This window comes from Canis lupus, chromosome 23 (genome assembly GCF_011100685.1).
Source record: "Canis lupus familiaris isolate Mischka breed German Shepherd chromosome 23, alternate assembly UU_Cfam_GSD_1.0, whole genome shotgun sequence".
Lineage (NCBI taxonomy): Eukaryota > Metazoa > Chordata > Mammalia > Carnivora > Canidae > Canis > Canis lupus.
The window spans coordinates 44,248,076-44,260,457 of NC_049244.1; the positions used below are offsets into that span (position 1 = coordinate 44,248,076).

Sequence of the window (12,382 nt, forward strand, 5' to 3'; positions counted from 1 at the left end):
AAAATAGAAAAGAGGGTTGAGGTATAAAGCCTCTCTCTGGGTCCCCATCATTAGGCTCCTAACAATTCCTCCTGCCTCTAATTTTGCCCTCTCAAAATCACCCTAACAATTTTCTAGCTCTATGACTATGGACAAGTAACACTTTGTGTCTCAGTTTTCTCATCTGTAAAATGAGGATAATAATTTCATGTGAAGATTAAATGAGTTAATGTACATAAGGTAGTTAAAGCAACGAATGGCACATGGTAAGTGCCATTACGATTACTGTTATTCAAGTTTCTCCCACCTCTGGGGTGCCTGGGTAGCTCAGCTGGTTAAGCAAGCATCGCCTTCATCTCAAGTCATGATCCCAGGGTCCTAGAATCAAGCCCCATGGTAGGCTCCTTGCTCAGCAAGGAGTCTGCTTTCCCCTCTCCTCTGCCGCTCCCCCTGCTTGTGTGTGCACTCTCCCGCACAGCTCTCTCTCTCTCTCTCTCTCTCTCTCTTTCAAATAAATAAAACCTTTAAAAAGAAAGTTTCTCCCACCTCTCAAATATGAAGTGATAAGGGATGGTCAACAAATTTGTGCATAAGAACATGCACTGTTGCCTGTCTGCTGTGTATGTGAATGTGTGTGTGTTTGAAGAAAGAGAGTTACTATAGATCAATGCTAATTAACAGTAATATAATGCAAGCTATGTGTGCAATTTTAAAGATTCTAGTAGCCACATTAAAAAAGTTAAAAACCAATAGGTAAAATTAATTTTAGCAAAATACTTTATTTAACCTAATATAATTACTTCAAAATATTATTATTTTAACATGTAATGAATCTAAAACTCATTAGTGCAATGTTTTACAGAATTTTATATACAAAGTCTTCTTAAGGTAGTATATATTTGACATAACAGCAACCTCTTTTTTGGAGAATCCCTATTTTAAATGCTCTATAGCTTTGTGTGGCTAGACTACCATAGTGAAAAGCATAGCTCTACGTAAATGGGAAGATTTGAAGCCAGACACATGACATTTCTAAAAGAGATGGTTAAAGAATAATAAAGAAACAGAGCAAACTTGATCTAAGATAGAGAATAAGGAAGAGAAAATATCTGTAAATGAAAGATAACTGTGGGGGTTTTTTCTACATTCAATGTGCATTTTATCATTCCCCTGTCAAACAGAATCTTGATTCATGATCTACAAGAAGAGATTGAGAAACAGTTTGATGTTAAAGAAGATATCCCAGGCAGGCACAGCTATGCAAAATATAATAACTGGGACAAGGTACAGTATAAAGTACCTGTACTTCAAAAAAACTATAACCCTTAACATTTGTTCTCATTTAGTTTTTTTTTTAATTCTAATTCCTCAAAATTGGTTTTGTTCTTAAGATTGTTGCTTGGACTGAAAAAATGGTTCATAAGCATCCTGATATGGTCTCTCGTATTAAAATTGGAACCACTGTTGAAGATAATCCACTATATGTTCTCAAGGTAAAACTAACTCAAGAACTACTGACTCTTATTATTGTTGAAAAATATGAATTTAAAAGCTAATTTGTCACACAACTAATGAATTCTGAGATGAAAAAAATTTTTTGAAGAACATATAACCTCTAAATACCCATTCAAAAATAGAAGTGACAGGTAGTTTTAGGTGGGACACAAAGGGCAAACTCAGACAAATATCTTATCCCAAATCTTCATTATAAGAGTTTATGATATCTCTGGTACATAACACAGTTTTCCATCCATTAAAATTCAGTAAAGCTGATGACTAAATGTCATGAAGAAAAGAGAAATTTAAGTATCACAGAATCATAGGATCCTGGAACAGTACATGAGGCATTTCAACCCCATGTTGACAGGGAATTTCCTTCTACAATGGAGCTGACAATTACCGTTAAGCTGCTGCTGGATTTTTCTACATCCCAAGCCAATGTTCCCTGAAGCATGCCCTTAATAACTGGGAAGTCCTTCCTTACCCTGAATTCCCATCCAGTCATTCTCTCCAACTACCCAAAACAAATCTAAATTCTCTTCAAAATGACAGCCCTTCAAATATCCAGCCACTGTTCCTCCTCCCCACTGCAAACACAACTACAAAATATTTTCCAATTGAAGCTAAACATCCCATTTATGAACCCAGAAAAACAAAACGAAATGGCAGAAACAGAAACAACATATAATCTATTTCTCAGACCAAAAGGTGTTAACAATAAAATAATAAAAACAAAATACTTTGATTTTTTTAAAAATCCTAAAAGCAACTCTGACACCAGGAAAATTTTTTGAAAAATAGACTATGTAACAGGTTATGAATTATGTATGGACATTTAAGGATATGTGCCATGGTCCTCCCTGAAAACAGTATATACATACTTAGTTATTCAACAGAAGACAGGGGAAAGAATTGCTTTGAGCATAGGAATGAGTTATTGGACAACAAAGGATCAATGTGTGAGCTCATGCAAAATAATATCTCAAGTTCATTTTTAAATAGGTTGGGAAAGGGGATGAAAGAAGAAAGGCTATTTTTATGGATTGTGGCATTCATGCACGAGAATGGATCTCCCCAGCATTTTGCCAGTGGTTTGTCTATCAGGTAAGTGAATCGGAACGCGCATACAATTCTCCTTTGATTGTCAAATCTCCAGCACTTCACTGAGTGGCAACACCCCTTTCCAAACGAATGCAGTTCCACTTAACTAGAAGGGCCCACATTTGGTGCTGTCAAGAAATAAATGCTCTGGATTTTACTCATCTTTGGGGTTTTTATAAAATTGACACCTTCCTTCAAACGGATTGAATTCCAGCTGACAGTTTTTAAAACTAAATGAATTGGGGGGGGGGTTGATATGGTTTATCCTACAGTGAAATATGGATAATCATATCACAACCTATGGTCTTGGCCTTTCTTCAGTGAGCTCAAAGCACAGACCTCTAGATATTTAATTGGCCAATCATGCACTTGGAATTTTCATACTTAATTTCCTTTCCAAGTGAAAAATAACTCACATTTTTTTAAAGATAAATCCAGCTTATGAGTTGTTATTCCTCTCATTCTAGTCTATTCTGGCCCCTACCATCTTTTAACTTTCTCTTTTACACCAGCTTTTGCATACAACATGACAATGGCTTTCTGGGCATGGATACTTCCACTAGGAATGAATCTGCCAGAACTGATTTATCCCTGCAGTTGTTTCATCTCTTCCAGCAGATAGCCAAGAGCTCCCCTTACTTGACCTTTAAAGGAATATACATGTGACAGGGCTACGAGAAATCCCCTGGCTCTGGAACAGATGTACCTGGAAGAGATTTTTCAGGAATGAGAAAGATTTTAGGTAGCCATAGGAAGTATAGATAATTATAGAAATTTGGGATGGGAAATCTGGTGGGAAAAAAAGGAGTTGACTGGACAATCTAAATGCTTGAGGTTTTTTATTAAATGAAATGCTTGAGTTTTTTATTAATGGAATATTTTTTCTTTAATCCTATTTATAATTAATTTATGAATCCTCTCCAAAATTCACATATTTCTATGCTTACAAACTCATTCTATATTTACCTAAAGGATGTGAGGGAAAGAATCCATTTAAAACAAGGTATGCTGCTAATTTTTCACTTGGTCTCTGTTCTTCCTGTAAAACATACCTTGCATGCTATAAGGCGGTATGCTACAGCCTTGACAATTAAGTGACCCTTTAAAGAATATTCAGTTCAATTAATTTCACCAGTCTGAATAAGTGATTTTTATATGGGTCACTTATTTTTATGCTACTTAGGGGAAATATGTTTAAAATCATGTGACGTTGGGCAAATGACAAAAGGAGCGGTAGTTATTACTATTATACCCACAGTTCTCCACATAGTGATAAACTTTACACCAATAGCTAAATTTTTTCCTACTCCTACAGGCAACCAAAACCTATGGAAAAAATAAAATTATGACCAAACTCCTGGACCGAATGAATTTTTATGTTCTTCCTGTATTCAATGTTGATGGATATATTTGGTCATGGACACAGGTAATGGTCTATGGTCTCGTCTGCATTTGAATGATTATAGTATTTACTGACTTTAATATACATTGACTGCTATGCATTAAGTTTAAGGTTTGAGTAACCAGTTAATTCTACCTCAAACATATTTTTAAGAATTTCAATTTCAGGCTAAGGCAAGCATGATTTCCTGGTTGCATAGGTGTCTTTGAAAAAATATAAAATTTTCGCTACTGAAGCTAGTAATGAAAAAAATGAAATAAAGCAATAATTATAAAAGAAATGTATGTTATATGATATGGCAAAAGCACATTCTACCTAAAAATATGTCAGTTACAGACATTATGAACACAGTTCTCAAGGCAAAAGGCACTGTATTCCAATCTATCTGAAACAGAATTTGATGTGAAATAAATGTATCAAAAATAAATAAATCTTTTATATATTTATAAAATAATAAATAAATTTATTTATTTATTAAATAAAAGATGTCTATCTGTCCTTTAACAGGATTCTTTATTTACCCACTGTTGCAAAATAAGATTAATACTGAACTTTCAGACAGATACTACCACATTCAGTTCTTTTCTGAAAATTATGTTCTAATAGTGACAATTATGTTCTAATAGTCACAAGCCTATTTTATATCTAAAATCTATAAATGGGGGATCCCTGGGTGGCGCAGCAGTTTGGCGCCTGCCTTTGGCCCAGGGCGATCCGGGAGACCCTGGATCGAATCCCACGTCAGGCTCCCAGTGCATGGAGCCTGCTTCTCCCTCTGCCTGTGTCTCTGCTTCTGTGTGTGTGTGTGTGACTATCATAAATAAATAAAAATTTAAAAAATCTCTCTCTGTGTGTGTGACTATCATAAATAAATAAAAATTTAAAAAATAAAATAAAATCTATAAATGGTGAAAGATACAATAAAGTTATAATTTAAATTACAGGTAATTTCAGAACATTGCTGATCATTTTCTAGTACCGAGAACTAATCAACAGTTTTTAAAGCTACCTAAATTATTTTATCAAGGTCTTAGAATATTAATGTAAAAAAACAACATTTCTGAAAATATTGCAAGTTATAGGAAAACAGTATATTTTTTTCTTTATTGAAAGGAACCTCAAGTTAACTAGGTAGATTTCAAATAAAGCTATAGACACCCTCAGAGAGGATCTGAAATGATCAAACTGAAAAATGCAAACTGATCTGATGTAAACACTTCTATCATTCAAAATCCCGCAGAACCGCATGTGGAGAAAAAATCGTTCCAAGAACCAAAACTCCAAATGCATTGGCACTGACCTCAACAGGAACTTTAATGCTTCGTGGAACTGTGAGTAGTAGACTTGATCTCAAAGAAAACAGCTATAAAAGAGCATTCAGATACCAAATTCAGTTAAACCACTACTTATTTCAGTAAAAATATCTCCTGAGTATTAAATTTTCTAATCTAAATAATAAAAGATAATCATCCCTACCTTAGAAATACTATGAATGTTTTGTTATATGGGAGGAAGTGGGAGGGTGGGATTATTTATCAAACCATCTCTTACTTAATACATCTAGCTTGCTAAAAATCAGGCATAATCCAGATGTACAAAAATTCAGATAATCTGAAGAGAGGTCTCAGGTCCCTCCTCTTCCTAGTCTGATAAAAGCTGAGAAATATCAGTGGTTAAAACCAGCATACAGATAGTTCTTCAGATGTTTAGTGAAAAGAAACAGCTGGGGCAAAGAAAGTGAAAAGGTTTAATGGAAATAAAATGATAAGCAGAGGCCGGCTACATCAGATGACACTCTAGTTGCTACACAAATGTGACTTCATCATTGCATATATTCAAGGAGTCAATTCATACATTTTTTTCTTTACCTAAATTGGTTGAAAATACCCTCAATTTTTAATTTTATTCTACCAGTAAATATGATAATAACAGCTATCGCTAAGGAAAAGCTGCCTGCTGAAATGGGTTGAAGAAACTCAGACTCAAAATAGGTAATTCATACCAGTCCCCAGCAAGTTAGACTGAGGTTGAAATGAAACTGGGGTCTATCCGGCTCCAGGCTCTGGGATTCTTCTGGTATATTATTCCTATAACCCTGGGAAACAGAGGCAAAACAAATAAGGTTAAGAATATTCCAGTGGGCTGGGTCTGTCACACACTGAGTTGTGTGTACAAAGTTGGTCTGCAATGACTAGGACACCAGAGACATTGAGGCAGCCCTGTAAGCCTGGGAGATGAAAATATGTAAAACATTTTGTGAGCCCACATCAGAAGAGACAGGTGTTTTCTGATGGGGAACAGATTGTGATCTCATCCACCCATGTCCACTGCAGCTTTTCAGAACACCAAGAATCCATGTGCAAATATATATCGGGGCCCAAAACCAGAGTCTGAGAAAGAGACCAAAGCTGTCACTGACTTCATACGAAGCCATCTGAAATCAATCAAGGCCTATATCACCTTCCACTCTTATTCCCAGATGCTATTGTTTCCCTATGGATATACATCAAAACTGCCATCTAACCATGAGGACCTGGTAAGTAGAAAAAAAACTATGGTTATACACTGACAGACACCACCGTTGACTTTTATGAACAACTGCATTATGTTGAAAGAGTTTCACATTTTAATACCAAGGGAAAGAATAAAATTTACCTTAGAGTTAAAATCATTAATTCCTAGATTATTTTTTCATGTGATAAAAAAAATATAGATAAATCTTTCAATGTGATTCTACGATAAAGCCAATAGGGAAAATTATCTAAGCCATCCAGAGTAGAATTCCATTACTATACAGATCGTTAAATTAAACATTTACCATAGCCATACTGTAAAACCACATGCAGCAAAAGTCTAACAGAACAGCAAAGATATCTACTTCTGTCCCTAAAACACCATATTCATGAAAATTCATTGTATTTTTATCCTCCTAATCAACTTGGAAATAATATTCTTTTATATCTAAAGAAAGAACGTTATGAATGTTTGTGAAGCTTCCTCACTAAGAATACACTGTCTTTCAAGAACAAAGGTCCACTATGCATCCTTTTCATTTGTATGAAAACTAATTTGATCATATATGGTTTAAAACAAACAAACAAACAAAACTTCTGCATATGGGTTCCAGTACATCACAAGCACCAGCAATGTGAATATCCATAAAAGGGATATTTTTAATTGCTGTAAAACAAAAGAAATAAAGCAGATAAAGTTCAGTGTCGTAGATCCCATGTGGGGCTGATAAATATAATGCATTCAGTAAAAGCTATGGTTCCAATACTGCCTCATATTTTTAAAAATAATTTTCTTAAAAAGAAGTCACAATTGTCATTTTGACTTCCGTCCATTGTATTCCACACAACAGCATTCAATTTCAGTTGCAGCAGAGATTTACCAGTCATTAAAACCATCTTTATATATACAACAAAGAAAATATACAAGCAATATGTGGCCCATACTCATTTATTTAGCCAATATAGTTGAGAATCTGAACCCATGAGTTTGATTAGTTCATGAAAAGCTATAGCAGTGTAATTTCAGTCTGCCCTTAGGAAAATGGTATTATGGATTAAAAATACAAATATATGCAACAAACCATTTTGAGTAAAGAGTTTTTACACAGCAACTAAATTAAGAAAAAACTTATCTTTTGGTCATACACATTACACATACAAACTAAAAATAAATCTTCATTGAGGGTACAAATATGTTAGTTACTATATTCTATTAAAATTCATTCCAATAATCATTCTCCTAGCATGAAAAACTAATGTGTATTAAAGGTCATGAAATGCATTCACCCTAGAAGAGAAACTTTAATTTAACAACTATTTTAAAGAAGAGTCAACCACATTTCTTCCTTCAACATGCTAAAATCCAATGTGGAAAAAGTCCTTTTGGCAGTGTGGCACCCATAAAAACAAAGGAAGTAGGAACATGGGAGAAACTGACTTTGGAAGAGACAAATATCTACAACCAAAAAGTATCTGAAAGGGAGTACAAAGAATGTGTTTTTTACAAGAAACGACAAAAGGAAGAAAGCAGGGAAAGGGAGGAGAAGAAGGAGTGAGAGAGGGTGAAACAAGAGAGAGAGAAGAAAGAGTAGAAATCCAAAATGAGATATGGCATTACTGTTTATAACTGATTTCACATTTAGAAGTCTTCACAATGATAATATATCTTACCAAAAATAAATTTCTCATTTAACCACGGATTTTATTTTGATCTTCAATTGCCAAATAACCAGTAAAATTTACTTTTTTAAAATCCCCAACAAATTAATAGCACTTACATGGTTTCTTATCAATCCAATTCTAACTTTCCTTTTTCTCCAGGACAAAGTTGCAAAGATCGGCACAGATGTTCTAGCAACTCGATATGAAACCCGCTACATCTATGGCCCAATAGCATCAACTTTCTGTAAGTTTTTCCTATTACTTATTGTTATTTTCCCTAATTCTTTTTATAAATATTAAAGGAAATTTTAGAATTTGTAAGTTAGGATTAGAACATCTAGAATTGCTCATTATACTTCAATTTTAACAGGTGATTCTGAATTACATGTGAATCCAGGGGATACATTTTGCCCTTTGTGGGGGATAAGATTTTTCTGAAAAGCAAATTACATTGAACTTTTACAAGGTTACAAGGTCAATAGAAATTGTTAAATCAATATGAAGTTATGGTTTAATTTATCCACCTTCCTGTTCCCCAACAACAACATTTATCCTCACAGGAACTGAAGAGAATTAGTTGGGGCAAACTCAACAGTTTTGTTGTTATTGTTGCTGTTTAATTGGGCTCTCCTTTTTTGGCCTTGACCCTATGCAAGCGCAGTCTTCCCTAGCTCCTGTAGGAAAATAAGCAGGGCAAATTTTCAGTCACTTTGATCAGGTGAAACTAAATTCTTGTCCTTCTCACCAGCCCCTTCCTAGTGTGTTAAACTGAGATTTATGTGGCAGATTAAGAAAGAGGTATAAAGAAAGGTTCTAGTTCTGTTGCTTTTGTTTTAGTGTCTAAGCACCTCTTACTCTTCGCTATTTTCAGACTTTGTGTGTTTTTTTAATTAATGACAGATTTCTGACAAGTCAGTCACTGTGGCTGGCCCTTGATTTAACAATCTCAATTAATTGTCACAACATCCTATGAGGTAGGCTATCCTTGTAACTGGCTAAACTGGGATTTAGTCCCAAGTTTCAACAAAACCAAAACCCATGATCTTGACCACGGTGCATGATGGTTTCTCATTTGGTTTCTGTAGCTAACATAACCAGGTATTTCTATTTTTAAGCAATGAAAAGAAATCCATTCATTTTCACCAAAGACCATTAACTCAGATCATGGGAAGTAAAATTGTTTTTTCTCTTATGGCAAGATCCCACTGATCTTAGTTTGGAAATATTCAGTAGAAAAATGCCTTGTCTCCAAATAATTTCTCAGCTTCAATCCTCAGAACTGAAGAATAGAAAATTCCCAATGAACTGCTTATGAAACATTAACTTCTTAGCAAAACTTAATTCCTTAAAAGGAAGGATTACACTTCAGGTCTCTTATCAGACCACATAATATCTAGCACAGTGCAGGGCATGGAACAACAGCAAAATTAATACCCATGAACTTGCTCAATTAAAAAAACACCCTGACTGATCCAAAAAGAGTGAACGTGGATTGAAACCACAAGACTAGACTCAATTTAGCCGCATCACTCTCTAGAGCCATGACATCCAATATTTTTAGCATGAAGACTGCTATTTAACCTTTAAACATTTCATGAACAACCCACCACCAAATACCTATACTTATTTCCATTATGCTTTTTAAATTTGTGGACTGAAAAAAAGAAATATATATACACACATACATATGTGAATCCATGGATTCCTTGCAATAATTCTAGCTGGCCACACCTTATAAACTACTTCCCTAACCCAAGATACAAGTATAAACCTGGAACTAACATCTATACCCTAGGTAATTGCTAATTGTTATAGAAATTTAAAATGCCAGAATCATCACATACAACTTCTAGAGTCAACTTACTGGAAGCTCCTTTGGTGGAATTAGAAAAATGGCCAAAAAAACAAATAAGTCCCATTCCTAAAGAACATTAATCAGCAATTACCTATCAACCAGTAGTTGCTAAAAGGCTGAAGAAAAAGTGACACAATCACTAACATCCAAATAGATCTCTCGCTGCAACACAACCATGCTAGACATTCATTACACATACAAGTGGATGGGAATAAGATTTCAAAGATGATATACTCAGTTATGTAAGTGGACCAAAAGTGAGCAAAGTTAAGAACAAGAGGACAGACTAGAACACCAGTTTAAAATGGCAGCCTTCTTAATGGATACTGAGAAATTGCAGGACCAGACAAACTAGATATTCTTGGCAGCAAAGAACGAAGTGGTCCAAATAGGAGCACACTTTGCAAAAGGCAACTAGAACACCAAAGGATTTCTACTATCACACTTTCCACATATATATATATGCTATGTATATTTACATATATATGCAAATTATGAGCATACTAAAGCTATGCATGGCATTGTATCACAGTCATTTAAGAGTAAGAATTTATGGAATGCCTCCCTCATAGTCCAGAATTTTGGAGTTTTGAGAGATAGGTTAGAAGAATTAAGACATAATAACCGCTCTCAAGAGGTAGATTCTAATTGGGAGAAACAGATAGCCAAAAATACCATGGCTCCAAGCCATCATGTATCACTTTCAAAATGAGAAGATAGGGGGAAGAGGAATTACTCTTCTGTACAACTGTGTAGCAGTATTTTAAATTTACGTTTTTTTAATTATATTAAAAGATTTTTTTTTAAATGCAGATTTAAAAAGAATTGCCTCTTCCATACAGGGCTGCAGCAGCTTGATAGATGTTTAAAATTTTTTAGGAGTGACTGCTTTAATAAAGCATCTGACTGAATGTTAATCAAACATTCATGAGAAGCAGGGGGTAGCAACATGTTGTTGACTTGGTAAGAACAGGAAAGAAGAGCACTCCACAATTAAAGTTTAGTTATTCCAGTACCCTGGTTGTCACTTAACAAGTCCCAGGACGTGGGGAAAGCATCTATATAGCATTTGCTGGTGGTTTTCCCTCTTTGATTTGATGGAGACCAAAGAAAAAGGACCGAGGGAACATTTTTAAACCCCAAATTATGGAGAGACCTCTGACCTCCAGAAAAAATAAGTTTGCAATTTGAACCTAAGAAACAAATATAGCAAATAAATTAAAATAATAAAATCTGAAATCAGGAGGAAATCTAGGAGATTATCTAATTCAAGGTTTTCAAGCCTGACTTCCCATCGGAATCATCTGAGCATTTAAAACATGTGGCTGAATAGGCCCCACCCCCTCCCCCAGAAATTCTGATTTCATTAGTTTGTGGTGGGGGCCAGTCACTTGCATTTTTTTAAACTACCCAAAGTGAAACTAGGTTTGAGAACCACTGGTCTAAGCATAAATCCTCATTTATAGACTATAAAAATAAGACAGAAAGAGGGATGCCTGGGTGGCTCAGTGGTTGAATGCCTCCCTTCGGCCCAGGGCAGGATACTGGAGTCCCGGGATCCAGGCCCACATCGGGCTCCCTGAATGGAGCCTGCTTCTCCCTCTGCCTGTGTCTCTGCCTCTCTCTCTGTGTCTCTAATGAACAAATAAATAAAATTTTTTAAGAAAAAAATAAGATACAGAACAATTTTATCAATTTGGAGAAATATAGGAACAAAGATTAGCATTCCAGACCAGAGTCAAATGGTATATATACTACCTACTTTGCCACAAAGCAACAATGTTTAGATGGCACAAAAACTGATGTAAAAAAAAAAAAAAAAAAACTGATGTAAAAGATTGTGATGTTTACATTTGTATATTGGTGACCTATCCAATTCTTTATCATCTTAGAAATAACTGAACATAGTACTTAGTTAGTAAGAATAGTTCACTGAATTGATAGAAACGTATAGCTTGCATCATTAACATCATCTATCTGTGAATCACATCATAAATTAAAAAGTTAATTTCAAAGTGTCTTTCTTTTGCCTTCCTCACACACCAAATTGTTAGATCTGCTCCAACCCAGTCTCTCAACCCAGTACTGTTTTCCACACTCTGTACCACTCTACAGTGTGAAAAAGAGAAAATCAAGTTCTCAAATTTGTAGCTCACAACACCCAATCTCTATCTACTAAGATATTCAAGCTAAGGTTATATTAAGGGGCAACAAGAATGCAAAGTTTATGCCCACATTCCTCTAGCTTAGCTCTTGCTTCAATTAGAACTTTCACTTAGTATTGACACAAAAGTGCAGGTTATTATGTTTAATGCAGGTCAATAATACTTTCTTCAAAAACACATGTTAAGCCACCAGCATTGTTATGTA

The 12,382-nt window shown here is 34.9% G+C and overlaps 1 protein-coding gene and 1 long non-coding RNA gene across 2 annotated transcripts in view; one reads left to right on the forward strand and one right to left on the reverse strand.

The window, feature by feature from the left end:
- LOC119865416 overlaps window positions 1-12,382 on the reverse strand; it is a 204,987-nt gene that overhangs the window by 175,790 nt on the left and 16,815 nt on the right. The gene's annotated exons all lie outside the window — the stretch shown is intronic.
- CPA3 (carboxypeptidase A3) overlaps window positions 1-12,382 on the forward strand; it is a 29,326-nt gene that overhangs the window by 10,650 nt on the left and 6,294 nt on the right. Inside the window, exons 4-10 of the mRNA XM_038571158.1 lie at window positions 1,161-1,263; window positions 1,371-1,472; window positions 2,482-2,583; window positions 3,896-4,006; window positions 5,223-5,313; window positions 6,316-6,518; window positions 8,317-8,401. Of these exons, the coding sequence (XP_038427086.1) occupies window positions 1,161-1,263; window positions 1,371-1,472; window positions 2,482-2,583; window positions 3,896-4,006; window positions 5,223-5,313; window positions 6,316-6,518; window positions 8,317-8,401 (797 nt within the window). The remainder of the gene's footprint in view (window positions 1-1,160; window positions 1,264-1,370; window positions 1,473-2,481; window positions 2,584-3,895; window positions 4,007-5,222; window positions 5,314-6,315; window positions 6,519-8,316; window positions 8,402-12,382) is intronic.